Raw genomic sequence first — 21,738 nt, forward strand, 5'->3', positions numbered from 1 at the left:
ATTAAAATTGTCTGAACATAATAAAGGCTTAACTACATACACCACTTTTTGAAAAAGTACAAAAGTGAAAATATTTTTTTTCTGGCTAGCGCAATTTTTTGTGAAAAAGAGTATATAAATTGTTTTTAAGACCAAAAAAATAAGCTTTCTGCATCATTTGTTTTAATTTTCCAGTCCGAAAAACTATTAAAAAATGAGTTTGAAAATGTTCACTTTTGTACTTTTTCACTTTTTGAGCCAATGTAGTTAAGCCTTAAGAATAATATAAAAACATTACCTTTGCATAATTTCTTTTAGAAACAACACAAAATTTATCAAAAATATTAAAATCAAATCAGCGCTAAACAACAGAAACTTATATTTTTTCACATTTTCAAAAAATGTCAATTTTACGTAATTTAAAAAAAAGAGGGAAAAGAGGAACAAAAATATGATATAAAGAGGGATTTTTTAACAATTTTTAAAAAGTGGATTGGGTGAAAAAAAGAGGAAAAACGCCTCTTTAGAAGCGCAAAGGTGTCCCTGCTGAGATGATACATTGATTTTTATTTGGAAAGTATAATGAAATATGAAGATATTTTAAACTTTTATAAAACACCATAGCTTCACTGAACCAAATCCTTACGTAAATACAACGAAAAAATTCGTTGAGCCAACGAAAATTTAATTAATTTTCAGCCGATGAAAAATTTAATTGGCTCAACGAAATGGCTTTCATACGTTAATGAAGAACTTCATCAATTAACGAAAACTTTCGTATTTTAATGAAATTTTTCATAAAAATTTTTGATCGAGAATTAATGAATTTTTACATCAGTTTACGAAATTTTTTCATCGATTAATGTAAAATTTAATTAACCACGGTGATATTTTTCGTTAGTCAATGTATTTTTTGATTAATTTATGAAAGAACTTTCGTTAGCTAACGAATTTTTTCGTAAATTTTTTGAAAAGTTTAATTAAATTACGAAAAAATACTCGTTAGGTAACGAAACTTTTCGTTGTATTAATTTTTTTTTTTTAGTAGATTATAATATATATTTATTGGACTTGTTAAATTATTATTAATTTAAAACAGTCCAAAACAAAAAATTGGCGTTTCGAGCCGGTGGGGCTCACTTGGACTCATCAGTTGACTTATCCGTGAGACACCTTGTTAATACGCAAATATTTTTTATATTCAGCTCAACTTACATAGATTTTTAAACAAAAACCTAATGTGAACTATATCCAGCAAGATTCAATTTTTAATCCATAAAACAGAAATGCACCCAAGTCTACGTTTTTTTTTTGTAAGGCAACGATTTTTTTTCGTTAACTGATGTATTTTTTCATAAGCCAATGTAATATTTCATTAGTATATGAAGAATTTTCATAAGCTTATGAAGATTTTCGTTAGTTAATGTTGAATTTCATAAGTTAATGAATTTTTTCGTTACTTAATTAAAACTTTGATAAAGTAAGGAAAAAATTCTTATTTTTGTTCTTTAAAATGAGTATGAAATTTTTCGTTAATTGATGAATCTTTTCATTGAATTGGATTTTTTGGCACTAAAAAGGGAGAAAAAGTGTATGAAACGTTTTCATTAATTGATGAAGGTTTTCATATTACGAAAAATTACATATTTTCGTTGAGCCAACGAAAGTTTCGTTGGGCCAACGAAAATGTAGTGTATGAAACGATTTTCGTAATTTTACGAAATTTATTATTTTCAGTGTTAAGATGTTTGGTTCTAGTTATTAATGGAATTATTTTAACACATGGATATTTTTATAAATAAAACAGATAATTTTTCGTGATCTTTCCTCTTGGTTTTTTTAATAGGTTATAAATATATTTTTAGTTTTTTAGTAGGTAAAATATTTCTTTTTTTATCATAAAATAAAATTCCGGTATAATCCGGTTTTTCGACTTTTTTTCAAAATTCCGAGAAAATCGCGTTTGAAAGTTGGGGTAAATTTTTTTTTTCGAAAAATCCCCGAATATTTGAACGATCCTGGAAGCTTAACTGCTTGAGAGTAATTTTTGGGAGTGATGCCAAATGATAGCTTGTGTCATGGGCCTACGCTTTGCACATTATCAGATTTTTAAAAAATCGCCTTCCATGTTAAACCACCACATCATGCCTATTTGTTCAGAATCCTGCCTATATTTTTTTTTTTACTTTTAAGTTCTCCAGGTTTGAGAACGCGTGGACTTACAGGGATGGCAGTTGTACCCAAATGTAGGTTAGAGTCCCCGCTACCTTTTGGCATCAAAATTTTTTTTTTCATTTTCTTCAACATTCCGAGAGATGGGCGTTGGAAGTTGGGAGCGCTCATAGCTCACAGCTGAGCTGAAATGTGAGCTTTTTGCAACCCTAGCAACTTGCCACTTGGCAATTACCACATGCAACTTGCCACATGCAACTTGCCATATGAAACATGTAACAACGTGTTGTGTGTTTTATGTTTGCCGCACTGCGGCGTACTGCATTTTAAAATACTAAAGTACTACCTACTCTAAAGTTGAAACGACAGCCCTGCTCCCCAGGGTGATCGCGTCATAATCCCTTTGACATTCTTGTCAAAAAGTAAATTTTCATACCCACCCTCCCATAAGAAGTATAACCTCAAAAATGCAAAGTCTGTCTTGAAATGCAATACGAAATGGCCGAATTATATTTTTCGTTCACACTCAGACAATTTTCATCAAAACCCATTTTTCATCTTATTTTTTAATGCATCTTTCGCCTACACTGCTCTCAAATTCAAGAGAATGGATTATCACTGTCTGCCGGACAGACATGTCGTTTAATTAACTAACATGTCCGTCCGACAACCAAAAAATCAAATTTTTTCAAAACAGCATCAGATCAGACCAAATGGCGGCTGGTCTGTCAAGTAAGTTGATCAATGTGAACCCCCCTAAAGGGATTATTTGTAAATCAGTTAATCAATTATGGTCTGAACCTTCTAGGTGAATTTTTGAGAGACAGAAGTATAACTTCAATCGCGTGTACATGTGTAGTACATACACGCTTTTTTTGTTCTTATGAATTCTAGACTTGCCCTATAGTACCCATACCCATATAGCAAGTTAAAATGATATATCGTCTATGATCACTTTGGCAGGTAGACGTAGAGTACCTCGCTGACAAGTCTTCAATTCAAACACCAATGGTAAATGAGTTAGACAAATTCTAAATAAAAATTCACTCAGAAGTGGAGAATGACTCTTTTGTTCTCGAGGTACCTAGCTAGCATCACACGCTTTAAATCTTCAACAAAACCTTATTTCCTAACCTATATACTTATCACGTATAGAGCTCAATCGATTTTGTTAAAATCTTTAAAGCATGGTTTTCTAAATTTTACATCATAAATTCCTCATAACAGTATACCAGAATAACTATAACTTTGAAAACATATATGAAATAGTGTTCTACTCTACCCCTTACTAACCTCACCAAAATTTTTATATTTTCTTTTTAACATTGAAGCAAGTTATTTAAACAAGTTTAAAATTAGCTAAATGTATGAATTTCCGAAACAATAAAATGTTGGATATCCCTTGAAGGATGTAATTCCATTCGTCATCCTTTCCATGATGAAAATCACATCCAGAAGCTACGCCTTCGCCCAATCATCACACACATCAGCACAATGCTCGTCATAAAACTTAAGTTTTAATCCTCAACACTCACGCAATTCGTAACGAATCTTATATCTACACATCACACCCGAGAGCTCTGCTGACGTCTGACAAATGTTCATTCCGCCTAATTTAGAATGAACGCAGTATAGTGACGACATCCAGACGAGAGGCAGCCAGCATCCAAAAGTATCCAGAAGGTGCAGGTGCATTCAGAACAGTCTTACACAATTTCATCACACACAGACACACATTAAATTTCCTGTGCACTGTGAATAAAGAGTAGATATATGCATGCAAACTCTGCATGAGCCAACCACAAACACTCTTCTTAATCCAAGAACGTGTCCTTGTAAGGTGGCACACCATTAAATTTTAACATCCGTTTTGTAGTTTTTCTTTTTTTTTTTATTTTCTTCTCACATTTAATTGTTTTCTTCGAGGAATGTGAGAAACTTGTCACAATGGGCCCAGGCTAGGCTATATAAGGACATGATCCAACTCTACCTACTACCACCCACTTAATGTTTCAAACCAAATCGGTGCGGCAGCGGCCGGGAGTTGGCTCTGAGTTGACTGGCTGCTGACTTCTTGCCCATGGACTGGCTGGCAAATTAAAACAAGTGTCAACGTGTTAAATTAGGGACCCAGGAACAAAAATTTCATTAAAATGTAATTGCCTTCATTTCACTTGTACACATACACACATAGAGGAGAATGGGGGGAAGGTATCCTGTTTCCTGTTTCCTCTCGCTTCTTTTGGTTTTGTGTTCTGCCACTGACAGGACGTTCGGTTCTCTCGCATTGCTTAGGCAGCAGCGGCATGATGTTATGCGAAGGCACTTTGGAGTAGGTTTTTGTGCAGAGAGCTTATACGCTAGTGAGTTCCATAAATCCTTGGGAGCTCTTGTAAATGTTCTGGGGGAATCTTATATAGAAAAGAAACAGAGTTCAAGTGAATTCGTCCTTAATTCTTTTTCTCTTCTTCGGTCCATTACAAAGCGAGTAAATATTTTTTTTTTCAACATTTTGTGTCAGAAATTTTGTCTGCTTGTGTTCTTACTGGTGTAAGAATGAATAAAAAAAAAATTAAGAATTATAGGTTTTGTCCTGGCTCACACATATACTTACACATAAACGATGGACAAGGACATATGTGAACATGAGAGTTTGCTTTTTTTTTTTGGTCGCTATATCCAAAAAAGAAGGTTTTTGAAAAATAATTGCTTATATGTACCAAAACCGACAAAAGCCCAAGGATAAGGCGACTCTCGGAGACCAAAAATAAAAAAAAAAAAAAAAAACAAGATGTGTGGTCATGTTAATTGAATGGAATTAATATTAATGGGCTTGAACTTGATTACGAAATAATCTGTTGTACCGCAAAACGAGAAGGCAGGGCGGTGGTGATAAATTTTTCCGTTAAGGATATCTGTGCTCCTTGATCTGGGAAAATTATGTTGTGCGGTTAGAATTGTACTTTATTACCATCTTGTATTGCTTTCAATTTAGCACACGCTTACATAGACTTAAACTTTCTTATGGTGTATTTATTTTTTTATTGGAACACTTAAGTAAGCATAGAAGATGTGTCGAATGTGGGTACGATAGCAAAAAGTTGATGCTAGTCTAGTATACAAAAGAAACAATTTTTTACTTGCTCTATAGGGCAAGTATTGGTTTTGTGTCGAAAAAAAAAATTGAGGTTTTAATCAAAACCAACATTACGATGATGGAGAATTCCGAAAAAGTGGGTCTCGCAGTTCCGTCCGTGCGTCTGTGCGTCCATCTGTACACATTTCCACCGCCTAAATGCGTGGACGGATTTTCTTCAAATTTGGTACAGATGATTTTTATAGAATTCTGAAAGTTGATTTTTGTTTTTTTATATCTCACTTAGAAAGTGTACCTCCCATACATATTTTTCAAGTTATAATAAATAACTCGAAAACGGCTCTAACGATTTTGATAAAAAATTTGTGTATAATTTTACAAACAACACTCAACTTTTGATAAAAAAAAATATTTTTTGGAAGGTTACTAACGGTACCTGCCATAGAACGGTTTTTTTTTTGTTTCAAAATATCTCTTACAAGACTAACCCGTGTTACAAAATTTTCAAAAAAACACATTTTTGGATTTTTAAAAAATATTTAAAAAATTTTTTTTGAAAAATCAATTTTTTTAAAACGGATCGGGTGTTTGAAATGTTTCGATATTTTGTTTTTAAGTGTAAATAAATTATTTCTTCAAAATAGCATACCAACTTTTTTTTTATAAATGTTAAAAAAATTTTATACAGGGTGTCCCAAAAGTAATGGATCAAACGAAGTATGCTAATAGGGGATCTTAAGGGCTCTCAGAATTTGGTAACTTGTTCATCCCAAATCCTTACGGTTTTCGATTTAATGCAATTCTTGTGAAATTTCGAAAAATCTCGACTTTGCAACAGTATTTTGCTTCCTGCTGCCATTATTGATTTTTGTTTTTTACAATTCTTTTACTAAAACATTGACAAATAATTAGGAACAATTAATTAATCAAAATATTTTTTATTCCATAAGCCATTTCAATGCAAATTAACTAACAGTTTCAAGTTTTATAAAAAATCAATTTTTTACTTTTATTTGAGAGCAACACCGCAAAAAAAATGTCTATGGTGTGAGAATGGTTTATTATTTTAAAAAGTTGCTCTGTTATTGTAGTTTTCAAAAATGTATAAAAGTTTCCAAAGTTGCAGTTAGATCGCAAAATATTACAATTTGAATTCAACAAAACAGGGTTTTTCAAAGCAAAAATACAAACGAAAATAGAGGCTTTTGTTCAAAGAAAAATAAACAAATAACAGTTCGAGAAAATGTGTTTGTTTTGGTTGTTTTTTGCTCTGAAAACCCCTGTTTTGTTGAATTCAAATTGTAATATTTTGCGATCTAACTGCAACTTTGGAAACTTTTATACATTTTTGAAAACTACAATAACAGGGCAACTTTTTAAAATAATAAACCATTCTCACACCATAGAAATTTGTTTTGCGGTGTTGCTCTCAAAAAAAAGTAAAAAATTGATTTTTTAAAAAACTTGAAACTGTTAGTTAATTTGCATCGAAATGCCTTATGGAATAAAAAATATTTTGATTAATTAATTGTTCCTAATTATTTGTCAATGTTTTAGTAAAAGAATTGTAAAAAACAAAAATCAATAATGGCAGCAGGAAGCAAAATACTGTTGCAAAGTCGAGATTTTTCGAAATTTCACAAGAAATGCATTAAATCGAAAACCGTAAGGATTTGGGATGAACAAGTTACCAAATTCTGAGAGCCCTTAAGATCCCCTATTAACATACTTCGTTTGATCCATTACTTTTGGGACACCCTGTATATAAAAAATTAAAATTAAAATTAAAATTAAAATTAAACGGCTCTAACGATTTTCAAAAAAAATTTTCTCAAAATTCCTTTTCATTTAAGAAATCAGATGGCGTACTTCGTTTTGTGATCAAAACCTTTAAAAACGGTGTTTTATCAATTTTAAAAACATATTTTATGTTATTTTTTTACCTTATAGGAAATGGTTTAATTAAATCTAATTAAAATTTTGCCTCATTCTTTGATAAAAAGCTTTAAGATAAGATCAACTTTTATCATAAGAGCAAGTACGTGCGGCCCCAGTCGTGCATTTTATTTTTTTTTTTAAAGCGTTTTAGTTAGCGTAAAATTAAAAATAATAAATTAAAAACTCATTTTTGCATTAATTTTTTTTTTTTTAATATATTTTTGAAAAACGGTTTAGTCAAATTCTGTTTTAAGTGTTGATGAGTGTTTTCTTAAAAATAGCATATCAATTTATTTTTAACATTAAAAAATAATGTATTTCCCTATAAAAAAATATTTTTAAAAACTGGCTCTACCCGATTTTGAGTTTAAATTTCTAAAATTTCATTTTCTTGCTAAAATCGAATTAACGCGTACTTTACTTGCTCTTATGGTAAAATTCGTTTATATTCGTTTATATCTTTTAACAATATATTGGTCTCCAAACTTTGTATGTGATCTAATGTCTTGTATTAGCGGAAGGTGGCCTAAAATGGCCCCCCTAAGGAAAATGTCCCATATCTCGAAAAAAAGTAACATTCAAACTTAAATGCTATATATGTACTTTTCAAAGTTTAATATATGTATTATTCTCATATATTTTTACTTTGCGAGTTAAAAAAACTCCAAAAAGTATTAAAATTTTTTAATTTTCAAGACGTCTACAAATTTTACTGATCAAATTTACCCGGGTAAAATGACACACTGTCCAAAAATACGTGATTTTAATAGAGTCAAAGGGCTCCATTTCCATTTTCTTGGAACAAGTTGTACTTAATTCCATCAGATCTTTCTACGAGTCATTTAAAACCCTGTTCATGTTGGTTGCTCGTCTCCTTACTGCAGTTTTTGAAACTTGGAATGTTTTGGATGCTTTTTTCCAGATTTTGGGCGGAATCAAGGTATTTCCTCAGTCCAGGACTTCCTCTCTGTAGATCTTTTATATTTAGAAACCATTTTCAGTATATAAAGATGAAAATGTGAAAGTAAGTATAAAATGGCATGTGAAAGTAGGTATGCCATTTTACCCGAGTACTAAGTAGGCCATTTTGCCCATTTTGGGTTTTTTGAATTTAAACTTTATACCGAAGAATTTAAAATCGTTTTAAGCCAACTTATTTCAATAAATTAATAAGAAATACTTCATGCATACATACATTAACTTCTTTTTCCAAGATAAAATGTTTTTTATACTTTTTTTTTGCAAAACAAAATTTCACACAATTTTAACGAGTGTACTTTTTGAGGTGGTTTGAGACAATTTGACCTGTCAAATTTCAAATAATGACTTGAAGTTGCTAAAATTTCGTATATGTCGATTTTGCCAGATAAACTTTCCCCTACAAAAAGATTTTGTTGGTTAAAAATTTTAGGAAAAAAATATTTTTTTCTTCTATTAAAAGTTTTCAAAAAATTTACAAAAAAAAAAAAATTATTGATAGGTATGTTTTTCTTAAGAAATTATTATTCGACACATAAAATAAAATTTCAAAAAAAAATATAAACTTAAAAAATGTTTAAAGAAAAATAAAAATTTAAATATTTTAAAAAAAATCTAAAAGTGAAGGAACTACTCAGACCCATTTTCGTGGAAACCAGTTCAGTAATTAAGAAAAGAGTCAGAAATTACACACAGGTACCAAAAAAAATCAAAATCGTAGGACTTCTTTAGACGTGTGAAAATTTTGATTATATTTAGAAAAGCTTTTTTAGTAGCTTTAGATTTTTTTTTTTTTGTTTGATTCTTCTAAATTTTTTTTTTTAGACTTCAATAATGTGTTTTTATCAATACTTCAGAAAAAAAATACTTACTTTTACCTACTAACTCAAGGTGCCGCACACAGTCCACAGGCAGGAACTCGATCTCAACCAACGATCTCTGCTCGATACGATATACCATTAAATAACTAGCGTCTGCAAAAACATACTGGCAGTGGCAGTATGTAAAAATTCATTTCTAATAACGAATCATTTTTTTTTTTTTTTTTTGAATTTTATATGATTACTATCTGACCCGGCGGACTTCGTTTCGCTATTTCAAATGAAAGGTAATATTATCAGGATGCTCAATAAAGAGTAATCAAATTTTTTTAAGCTCCAGACCAAAAGATGTAACGTGTTGAAAAATAGAGTTTTATTTTACCGTTATTTCAAATTTGTCATTATAAAATTAATTGAAACTTTGTACAAATATAATCTTGCTTATTATCTATCTACACTGTAAATTTCATTAATTTATCTGATGAAGAAAAAAAGATAAAAATAAAAAACGGTTAAAAATGGCCAAAAAACTTGTTTTTCCCGTTATTCGGTCAAAAATCATTTTAAAAATTCAAAAGTTTGTACATGCATGCGCATTATTTTTTGCAGACTTTTAAACATTCCAAAAAAATAAAAGACTACTCAAAAATGTCCCTAAAAATTAGTTGTTTTTCAAAAATTTATATTTCAAAATACAGGGCCTATGAAAAAAATCCGTATTAGTCTCCTAATTTTTTTTTCTATCTTTCTAATAGTGTAACTTAAATTTCTGTGCAAAATTTTGCGTACCTCTAATTAGTCTTTTGTCGAAGGTCTATGACTGCAAAAAAACCTTCACAACTTGGTTTTGAAATTTTTTTGAATTTATCAATACCTTTTTTAACTATACAATAAATTTGTCTATCATTTAAAGAAAAAGTCATCACAACAAAAACATACTGTTAAAAAAAGAGCCAAGTTCTCCTATGTTGAAATTATGCTGGCACAAAAAGTACTGAGATGTAAAAGTGTACCAAGTTCTAAAGTCTGGGTTCAAATTCGTGTCAATAAAATTTTGATTGTTCTCTTGACAATTTTTCTTTTAATTATCGATTTTTAAAGTTATTTCAAAAATTGCCAAGTAAACAATCAAAATTTTATTGATACGAATTTGAACCCAAACTTTAGAACTTGGTACACTTTTACATCTCAGTACTTTTTGTGCCAGCATAATTTCAACATAGGAGAACTTGGCTCTTTTTTTAACAGTATGTTTTTGTTGTGATTTCACTACTTTTTGCAAGGTATGGCTGTAGAATTGAAAATCTCTATATTTGATGAAAATTCAGTGAAAATGGGGGCGGTTGCCACGCCCCCTGGCTGAAATTCTCAAATTTTAAATTTTTTCTTTTGTATAAACTACCAGCTCTATCATTCTACCAAATTTCACGATTCTACGATAATCAGAAGTGCTCTATAATATTTGATGAAAATACAGCGGAAATGGGCGGATGCCACGCCCCCTGAATTGAAAATCTCAAATTTTCGATTTTTTCCTTTGTATACACCACAAGTCCTATCACCGTGTAAAATTTCAAGATTCTACGATATCGGGAAGTTCTCCATAATTTTGATGATCTGTCAGTGAGTCAGTGAGTCAGTGAGTCAGTGAATCAGTGAGTCAGTGAGTCAGTTACGCTTTTTGCTATTTTTGAAGCCCTATATCTCAGAAACTACTCATCGTAGGAGGCTGAAATTTTGTGAGGTGTTTGGTTTTGACCAGCTCAACAAATGTAGCGAGTTTGAAATTTCTAGCATCTTTGGTGTGGAAGTTAGAGGGGGGTCGAAAATGGCCTGAGTTGTTTCCTGTAAATAAGGGTGTAGTGCCAAAGTTGCTAGAGAACTTGGCTGGGCACTACCGTGCCCCTTGATCTCTTTACAACTTATCGTTTAGAAAATAGCCTCTTTTTTCAATGTCGTGTTACGCCTATTTACCCTATAAAACCCTAAATTTTGTTTTGCCTTAAATCTTCTCCTCTTATGCCCCTTTGATTTAAAAAAAAATTAAGAAAATAAGTCAGCCGGTGTGGCCGGTAGCGAACGTACACAAAACCAAACTTTAATTATATATAATAGATAAGAAAAAATTTTAATCAATAATTTATCCATTTATATTTATTCATTTTATATTTTCAAATATTCAATTCCTGATTGGCTTTTGAACGTTTAAAAATTTATTATATTGGCAGGTTAATTCAACATTTTTTATTTCTAAATGTCAATAAAATACATTATGAAATAAAATATAATCTAACCAGTTTCAATCTAAATTTTGTGATTTTTTGTTTCTGTTTTATGTTTATTCTCTAACCTTAATATTAGCAAGTACAAGTTTTTAAAATTTTCGAGATGTATTGTGTTCGTTGGTGTACATTTTCAGTACCAGTCAAGAGCTCGAACACAACAACATCACACAGTCAAAATTATTTTTTGTTGAATTTCCCACCGGAAAACATGCATTTGGGTTTTTCGTTGGAAGGTGTTTAATTTTCAATGAAGCCTGCATCACAGTTATTATTATGTCTCTATGGAACGTGTTGTGATTTTCCATTTCCGTTTCCGCTTTAGAAATATGCCAGTTACAAAAAAGTTATCATCATATCCATATACAATAATATTATACTTACATTTGAAACAAAAATACACACATATATAAATGTTTGTTGACTCCAATCTAAAGCATCAAACCTTCATTCAAAAAACTAAACTTCTGAATCCTTCTTGTTTACACATCCTGAGACTTTAAGCTTGAATATCCTCTTTTGTCCATATTGTACCTCTCTATCTCTATACGAGTATTCGTTTAAATAATCTATTTTCATGAGAGTTTCCTTATTGTGTCTTTATAGTGTCTCTTGACATCTCGTGTGCTCCATTCCAACAATATGGATTACACTCATGAACAACAGAAGGCATCATGTCTGGCTCAAAATAAATGAATAAGAAACAAAAAAAAAAAATACGTCCGAGTATAAATAAATAAAAAAAAAAAGAATTCCATATAGATCCCTTTAAAGTTAAAACGCACATATAGAAGTGTTATAGGAGTATTATAGAAGTATTATAGTATAATGCATAAAACTATAAATGTATGTGGTAGTATTCATAATATTTGAAATAGGATAAGTGAAAATAGGAAAATTGCACACGCTTATATTCTCTCTCATATAAAACTCTGTGTAAAGGACGTCGTCGTTGGTCGTCGTCCCATGAATTGAATAAAGAACATCTGCCACTGGTGCCATTGCAGCTATATAGTGGCCGGCCGAGCAATTTATGCAAATATAACCATTCAGACGGAAGCTACACATTTTTGTGGAATTTTCTAAAATTACATCATTTCGAAAATGGCAGATGGGTGGCATATCCGGGGTCGCATATAGACACACCATAGAAGATATCGATGGGGTATTTTATATGGCTAATACTTGTCCGGAATGTTGAGGACATGCATGTGTGTGTTTGTGTGAAATGGAGTGCTATAGGTTTCGTATTTTGTCGTAATCCTTTCGTTTTATTTAGTTCAATGCGGTTGGAATAGTTCGATTTTCGAATTGAAAAATGCCGATCCAACAATTTGTCCATGACTATTGTTTTCCCTTTTTCATAATATTATTTTCCTTTTTTTTTTCTTATTTTTCTTTTTTTGTTGAAAATCGTTTCTCTCTTTTGAATTTTTCAAATATGTGTACGTGTAGGTAGTACTCAAACCTAGCAAACATTTTCAATACCAAAAAAGAGGAGGTGGGTGTTGTTATAGGAAATAAATTGTCTTCCGCTTGATTTCAAGAAAATTTGTATTTCGGGTCCATGAATACTGTGGAAAATATATAATTTTCGGTCGGTCCATCCTCTTTTTCTATGTATTTTTGTTTGGGATTTAGCACATTGCGGTATACAAAATTATTATTCCTTTCAATTGAACTGGACACATTGATTGTGTCGATGGTGGAACGATGTTACTATATATCTCGGTGTTGGGGCTTTTGTAGAAAATAACCATGCGAAAGGGATTAAATTTTAGGTTTTAGAATTATTAGAATAGGAAGTTTTTTTTTACTGGTATTTTGTTGAGGGATTAAAAAAGATAGCGACCAACAACGATCGTTTGGTTGGAATTATTTTATCTTTTTATGATGATATGAATCTATAACCAAAAAAGGCTTAGTATGTAGAAAATGATTGGGTATTATTTTTATTATTTTTAGTTTAGAAATATTTTTAATATTTTTTTAAAAATTCAGTTGAAATAAAAATTTAAAAATAATAAAAAGAAAGAAAATTTATGAGTGAGGTGCGTTATTTTTTTCCATAGCTATCATATATTTTGACCCCAAAAAGACGCTGTTCAACGGAATTATTGCTGTTTTTATGAAAAAATATGATATATTTTTAATGCCAAAATTGTATCCTATTCGAAGAGGACTGAATAACAGAGTACAAAAATGTATATTTTATAAGTTTTGGATGCGTGTAGTTTTGATTTTATGGGATTTTGAATTTTGAATACTTCGACCCCAAAAAGACGCTATTTAACGGAAAAAGTCAAAAATAAATATGAAATGGTTCTTTTTCATATACCTGTAGCAAAAATAAGTTTCAAAAACTATTTGCTTTGAATAACCCTAAGACCATTCCCAAAAACTAACCACCTTACTCAAATTCTAAAAACTCTAAAACGCAATATTGTTGATTTCTTCAGAGTTTTAAAATAAAAATATTTAATTTGTCTTCAAAGAAAGTGATTTGCTTAAACAGATGTGCATTAATTTACGATCTTCATTAAATATACAATATAGGACAGCTTTATAAGCATTATCATACCTTTGCAAGTCATCATAATTAACATTTACAGTAATTGAGGTCATTAACATAAAAGAATTCCAATTGAAATTCACTTTGAATACTAATTTAGATTTCTCAAATAATTTTACCAGCTGTTTTTTTTTTTTGGAACCAAATAGCTAATTGAATAGTGTTGGACTTCTCTTATGCAATTATTAGTTTTGGATAAAATTGAGAATTTTTTTTTTAATTTGATAAAGGGAAGGTTTTGGATTCTTACAAAAACAAAAATTGTTGTCTGTAAAGCCAGTTTACGGGCGATTATTTTACGTGATAACGTGTGTGCTTTTGTTAAAAAAAATTATCTAAAAATTATTTATTTGTCAACTTTCTTGTAAAAAAATGTGTAAGATAATAAATCTTATATTAAAGTACTTGTATGTTTTGAAGTAAAACAGAATAATTTTTTGAATCTTATCATAATTTACAAGAAAAAGCTAAAAATAATACCTTTTTTTTTCTTTTCTCATTATATCAATTTTGTTATAAGAAAAGTTAAAAAAAAGTACAGCATTATAAAGCTAAATATTTCTTCTAAAGATAAAATATTTTTTAAATTTTTACAATACGCAAAAAAAATTAAAATAATTTATTAAAAACATTTCTTTCTTATGAAAAATGTGAAAAAATCATTTCCATCACCCAAAAATTCATTTTTTTTTTTATATAACAACCAATAATAAATATTTATATCTACAAAAAGAGCTAGAATTTTTTGAGCCCAATCAGTTTTCATCAAAAAAGCAAAAATATCAATCTTTTTTATCTTCTCACACCATTAAATTAATTTTTTTCTACGACAACCTATATTAAATTTTATATCATAAGAAAGCTTATTATTTCACCTTTTATATGACACTTCAATCACATTTTTACGATGCCTACAAAATAATTTAGAATTTTTAAAGCCAACCATGTCGAAATTTCAAACTGAGAATAAGCTAGTTCCCACACTGGTGGCTGGTCATGGGCAACAGATTTGACAAAGGTAATATTATCAGCATGGTCAATTAAGATGAATTTCATTTTTATCCGCTCTAAATCAAAAGTAAGAACGTGTTTAAAAATAGAACATTATTTTACAGTTATATCAAAATTGTGAGTACAAAATTGATTGAAATTTTGCGCAAATTTATTCCCGCCTATTATCTATCTACAGTATAAATTTCATTTATTTATCTGTTAAAGAAAAAAAAATAAAAAGAAAAAACGAATAAACGAATAAAAATGGTCAAAAAACTTGGGCAAAACAAATTGTTTTTTCCCGTTATTCGGTCAAAAACAATTTAAGAATACTAATTTTTTGCACATGCATGCGTTTGACCATAAACTATATGGTCTATAAGTTTGAGATTTTTTCAGCACTACAAAAATTGCTAAAAATATAAACCCATCTAAAAATACCCCTAAAAAAGTAGGTATTTTTCAAAAATTCCTATTTCGAAACACAGAGACTTAAAAAAAAATCCGTAATAGACTAATAATATTTTTTTTCATTATTTTTTAATGGAATTTTTCAAATTGTCAAAAAAATTTCCCCTACCTCTAATCACTACTTTGCAAAAATCTATCTTATGTTTTAGTTTAAAAAAAAAAACTATTTATAACTTGATTTTGGAATTTTTTAAAAAATTTTAAATAACATTGTCAGTCTTACAATAAATTTATCTGTCGTTTAAAAAAACTTAATTTCTACAACGTCGCATTTAGAAAAAAAAGGCACTTTTTGGCAATTTTGTTTTACCCCTATTTACCCTATTAAGTGAAATTATTTTTAAAAATCTTTCAATTATGTTTAATGTTATTATCTTTCAAATAAGCTATAGAAGATTTTTGTATCTCTAATAGTTTATTTTTAATTTTGAATTGAAATTTTATCACGTCAAAAATTAATCTAGAGGTGTGAAACATTATTTCAAAATTCCATATATTTATCTCGGTTTCCAATAAACAGATTTCGATCTGATTTATATATTTTGGATATTTTTTTTTTTGCTTACTAAAAGTTTCAATACGGCCCTGCTGCAGAACGAAAAGTGCAATAAACTTCCTTGAAATTACCTATGCCTACCAGCACGAAAACGATTATCTAATGACTTTGAGTTGTATTTTTTTATGTTCATTAGTCAATCCCAAAATTTACATAGGTCACTACCCGCTGGGTGTTTTTGTTTTATTTATTTATTTTTTGTTCTTAAAAGAATTCTTTTTTATTTTCTTTAATTTCTTTGGACTTTTAATTATATCGAAAGTCTTGAATTTCTACTTCTTGTAGAAGAGTTTGTGGGACTTTGGAAACAATCTTTTTTCCGAATGTTCAACAAAGTTATTTGTTCGTCGGCCTTGATACGGTTGTGTTGTACTTTTTTGTATTCCTGCGGTGACGGTGAATTCATCTAAATTTTTTCAAATGCCTTTGATATTGAAATATTTTTATTATTGGATCTCGTATTGGTTTAATGAGCATAAAGGTCTTTAATAAATTCTTTGTTTTTATTTCTGAGAGAAATTCAAAAATTGTAAATATTTTAAAAATATTTTTATTTTTTTAGATCCTCGTGTTGAAGGATTCTTCCTTCTGGGATCCCCATTTCCTATGTATGCAAGTATTGTGTTATATCTGTTATTTGTGTTAAAATGGGGACCAAAATGGATGGAAAATCGACCACCTTACGAGTTAAAAAATGTCATAAGAGTGTATAATTTCTTACAAGTTGTTAGTAATTTAGGACTTTTTATTTTAGTGAGTTCTTTGTTAATTTATAAATTTTGATACTAATTTGCTAATATGGTATTTTGTTTTATATTTTAAGGGAATTCGAAATTCTTATCTCCGAAAAGAATTTAGTTTCTTTTGTCAGACAGTAGATACCACTAATAATGAGCCGTGGATGCAAAATTTACTTTGGGCAACTTATGGATATTACATTACAAAATATTTTGACCTTTTAGATACAGTAAGTTGCCTCTTTTTTAATTTTTCAAATAAGTTAAATTAAAACAAAATTAATAAATTTCCCGCAGGTATTTTTCGTTTTGCGAAAGAAAAACAATCAAATTACATTTTTACACGTGTATCACCATGCCGGTATGGTGTTTGCTGTTTACATATTCACAAAATTCCTAGCAGGTAAGTTTTTTTTTTTTTTAATTTCGTAAGATTTTGTGATATTAAATTATTTTTAACTATAATTTTAAACCAAATAGTCAAAATTGTAAGAAATTCAGCATATATTATGGGAAAAATATTTAATGCACATTTTTGCATGAATTTTTAAATGGTAAATTTTCAAAAGCATTAATAACAAATAATTGTTTACAATTCTAACCAAAAGTATGTTTTGGCAAACTTGATAAGATCTGATAAAATAATTTTTGAAAAATCCATCGCATTTTTTCTGATTTCGGCTACAACATAGCTTTATGTTTTTGAGGCGTTTAACACAAATATTTTAAGTTTTCCAACACAATTGCCGTAACTGCCCTCTAGTTAGAAATATCATGAAATCAAAAATTAAATTTTTTTTATTACTTTTCTTTAGAAAAAGTGAAAATAAGATCTTTAACTCCCCCTTTGGGTTCTCTGTCCCCCTCACGCAACTTCGTTTCTCCACTTAGGGTATGTTACGTCGCACATAGGAATATTCTGGTCGAAAAGCTGGACAAAAGTCGATTTTCTAAAAATCAAAATTTTGAATTAAAGATTTTACAAAGCGGATGCTAAATATACATGGGATCATATGATGCACTTCTTTTTTTTGTGGTAAAGTGTTTGGTGTGTCAAAACAAGTTCAAAGTCAGCTGTTTATTTTTTGGAATTTTTTTGTAATTTTTGGTGATTTGGTGAGTATTGTTAAGAGATTGATTGTGAGCAAGTGTGCTTTTAAACATTAAATTTTCATATGAAAAATACAATTGCAGGTATTGAATTATAATTAAGGAGTAGTTATGTAAATATTAAATTTTTTTTTTTGTTTGAGTAAATGACAGTGGGAAAAGAGTCTGCCACATATAGATATTTGTATTTCTTTTTTTTTTAAGTCCAAGTGTTTTGTTATAGTATACCCTCCTATTCTGCTTCGATAAATAGATTTATGATAACTTTGACTATTCCTTAAATTTAATAACAAAAAATTGGGTGCGAGTTTTTGCGATTAACAAAATAATTTGCGAGCGAAATTTTCACTTTTAGTAAAATCACTCATACGCCCTAAGTTTTATTTTAACTGGTTTTTAACATTTTCCAGAAATTTTTTTTATTGAATTTAATGCATTTGGATTCACTAAGCCTAAAAATAACAATGGTTCCATTCTAGAAGCTCTAATATTTTAGATATTTTATTTTTTCACATTTTGGGTGTATGAAATTTCATACTATTTTTTTAGTTTTTCTTATGACAAGCGTTTTTAAAGTTTTGCTGAAAAAAAATATTTCCTTGCATAAATAATAGTTTCTAGCAAATATACATAATTAGTTTTACTTCAAAAAATAATTTTGTTCAGGTTTTTGATAGAAATACTCCTATGTGCGTCGCCACGCAGGCGCTTTTTCTTATATTACCTATAACTTCCTTTTTTTTTTAATAAAAATTCTAATTGTTTATTTCTACAAACTTAAAAAATCAACAAATAATTCGCTTTCAAAATCGGCAAAAAAAATCCAAATAATCTCCCTAAATTAACCTTATATTCTAGTAACACTTACTTAGGGGAGAGTGGGGCCAAATGTAACACTTTTTTCTAAAATCGATGGTTCTCCTACAAATTTGAAAGTGGGTCAACCTGACCTTTTTTAAATTAAAGACCCATGTTTTAGCTAAAAGATCCATCATAAAAATTTAGCAAAACATAACGGTAATGTTGAAAAATAAAGCTTCCAAAAAAAAAATCGTGTTGTTTCAACTTACCCCACATACGGGGCAAAGTGTAACACATACCGGGGTAGGTTGTACCAAGAACTAAAAATAAGAGAAAAATACCTTTATTTGTTTATATTTATTTATTTTTAATTAATAACAATAAAAACAAACCTCAGTCATGAAATTTTGGTGCAAATTTGTAAAAAGTGGAGCAAATCCAAGATTTCCAGAGAAAATTTGACAGTAGTCTTAAATAAAAGTTATTCGAATTCATAAATTGTTTTATAAGCTTTATGAATTCAAGTGGTGGTTCAAAAATGTGTTTCCAATTTCAAAATAAATACAAATTCAATTACAAGCATTCATATTCAGGGTTGTTAATTATATTAAGTAAACAATTTTTCAGTATAGGTAGGTTTTTACATGGTACAACTTGCCCCGGAAAAATGTTACAACTAGCCCCAGCATGAAATTTGGCACATAAAATCAATTTAAAAAAAAAGTGAAACTGATATAGACATAACATATATACGCAATTTGAGCCAAAACACAGTTGCATATAACAAAAAAACACTTAGCACTCTATCTTTTTCGGGTAAAGAGGTAGACCAAAAATAAAATTAAAAAAAAAAGTTACAAACATGCATTTTTTGGGCACCACTAGTGTAACTTCTCACCCTGTCGTCTAATCTTCATCTGAAGAAAATGTGCCGGTAGATATGCAAAAATTGAGCATTTTTCTCCTTTACGCGTTTCTTAATATTGAAAGGAACATCGCTTTTTTTAGCTGTTAATTCTTACCCCTGTTACATTTAGCCCCACTCTCCCCTATACAGAGAGAATCTCAATATAATGAAAAAAAAAAAAAAAAAATAGTTAAGTTAACTTTTCCTCATTCTTAAATTGTGATGTTGTTTAGTGATACTAAGTGATCACCTATAAAAATAAAATATTAAAGTGTCCAAATTTGGTGGTCGGTAATAGAAAGTGAGCCTATTTTCATACAAATTTTGTACATAATTTGATTTTTTTTTAAGAAAAAAGAAAAACTTCTTGTGTGGCCTTTTATCTATAAAAAAATGAATTCTTCTGTTTTGCGGGCTATAAAATCATTGAAAAAAACCTGTAGCCGACAAAAAAGAATAATTCATTTTTAAAAATGAAATATGTATTGTTTTCTTGTGGGATCAATTGTTTTTTCAAATGTTTACTAAATTCAAAAAAATTCAAATGCATTCTTAAATGCTGAAGTAATCAAAAACAACGTAGGTATATAATATGTACACTTAAATATTACTCACTTATAAAAAAAAAGTACATACCTAATGAAATTTTATAGGAACGAGAGATCAGTGACGAGATATCTCATTTAAATTTGTTTTAATTAGCACATTGAAATACGGCTTTTCGCATAAAAACGGTAAATTTGATTGGGAGGATTCTTACACAATCTATAAATTATTCCTCTCCAGAAGTATTTTTAGAATTAATTTTTTGGGACCACAAATAACGGTTCCTACCTGTCATATACCGTTTATGGAAAAGTTTAATTTTCTCGAAAACCGCTCCAACGGTTTTGCTAAAAAAAAAAAGAGTTTTTAAAAAAGTTTTATCTTTAAATCAAAAAAAAACTATTTGCAAAATAATTTATTAACGGTACCTGCTATGGAACTATTATTTATTTTTAATCTTATTTTCGCTCAAACTCGATTTGATTTCAACGAATTTTTCTATGCAAAATCATTGATATCATTTTTTTGAATATTTTTTTTTTTTTAATTTTTTTTTTCAAAAAATTATTTATAAAAAGTTAGTTTTTTAAAATCAGCTGTAACGATTTTGGAAATTCTTATCTAAAATTGCATCTTTATTTAAGAAATTCAAATTCATTTTAAGAGTTTCTTTTTTATTTTATTTTTAATTGGTTTTACTATAAGAATATCATTATTTTAGAATATTGCAAAATTCCAAAAGTAGTTTCTTCCTATTTACTAGTAATGATATAATAAAAACAATTTTTTTAAAGAATTTTTGAAATGGCTTAACGTTGAAAACTCGAAGTCTAGTTGTTCAAAATATGTTACACCTTCGTTAATATATAAGAATTTAATAAATTTTTCACCATTAGTATAGTAAATCTCTAGACTTTAAATGCTGTGAAAATAAGATTTAAAAAAAAAAATAAGTATAAAACTTTAATTTAAAAATAAATTTGTTATTTGCGTTTTGACAGTATTTTTTTACGATAAAGTTTTTGTACACCCTCTTGAAATGGATGATTTAAGCAAACAAAAAGATTGCCACAAAAAAAATTCAATTGAAGAATTTATATTTTGCTTTAGCCAAAAGTAATCTGTTGATTACTCTTATGTCTTATCCAGTACCGTACATTTTCACAAAGTTTTATCATCTTAACGAATTCCATTAAAAACTACTGTTGCCCTGCAAGAAATGCATTAAATTATTAAAATAAAAACCATGAAAAACAAAAAGTGGTGAGCCGCCCGCCGCCGCCGGTTTAATGATTTATATGGGTTTATACACAACAATCTTATAAAAAAAAAACAAAAAAAAAAAAATTATATAAATTTTTATGTATTTATTTTTTATTTCACAGGAAGCCATTCAACAATGCTTGGGGTCATCAACTTATTTATCCACACCATAATGTATTCATATTATTTGGTCACCTCAATTCATCCCGAATACACAAAGAGCATCTGGTGGAAGCGATACATCACTCAAATGCAACTGGCACAATTTGGCTATCTAGTATTTCATTTTGCAATTGTGATTGTGAAAAATGATTGCGGTCATCCGAATCTGGTGTCGTTTGTGGGACTCATACAGAATCTTTTTATGTTTGCGTTATTTTTTGATTTCTATCTTAAGGCATATGTGCGAAAGAGGACGAAAATGCAATAAAACAAATTTATAGGATTTACTTTTTTTTTAAACATTTTTTGTACTTAATTAATTTTTTTTATAGTTCCGTTCATTTTATTTTTTT

General features: G+C 29.1%; 1 protein-coding gene across 1 annotated transcript; it reads left to right on the plus strand.

The window, feature by feature from the left end:
• Positions 1–16,173: 16,173 nt before the first annotated feature.
• LOC129910508 (elongation of very long chain fatty acids protein AAEL008004-like) lies at positions 16,174–21,738 on the plus strand. Its single transcript, XM_055987911.1, has 5 exons — positions 16,174–16,340; positions 16,422–16,612; positions 16,683–16,826; positions 16,894–16,999; positions 21,346–21,738. The coding sequence occupies exons 1-5, from the start codon at positions 16,280–16,282 to the stop codon at positions 21,651–21,653; spliced, it is 810 nt and encodes a 269-aa protein (XP_055843886.1). The 5' UTR covers positions 16,174–16,279; the 3' UTR covers positions 21,654–21,738.

This window comes from Episyrphus balteatus, chromosome 2, assembly GCF_945859705.1.
Source record: "Episyrphus balteatus chromosome 2, idEpiBalt1.1, whole genome shotgun sequence".
Classification (NCBI taxonomy): Eukaryota; Metazoa; Arthropoda; class Insecta; order Diptera; family Syrphidae; genus Episyrphus; species Episyrphus balteatus.

What these genes read in the sequence shown, in the direction of transcription:
- LOC129910508 (XM_055987911.1), top strand. Translation starts at nt 16,280, where the DNA reads ATGCCTTTGATATTGAAATATTTTTATTATTGGATCTCGTATTGGTTT. An exon ending in ATTTAGGACTTTTTATTTTA is followed by an intron (nt 16,613 to 16,682) that starts GTGAGTTCTTTG and finishes TTATATTTTAAG; the next exon opens with GGAATTCGAAATTCTTATCT. An exon ending in ATTCACAAAATTCCTAGCAG is followed by an intron (nt 17,000 to 21,345) that starts GTAAGTTTTTTT and finishes TTTATTTCACAG; the next exon opens with GAAGCCATTCAACAATGCTT.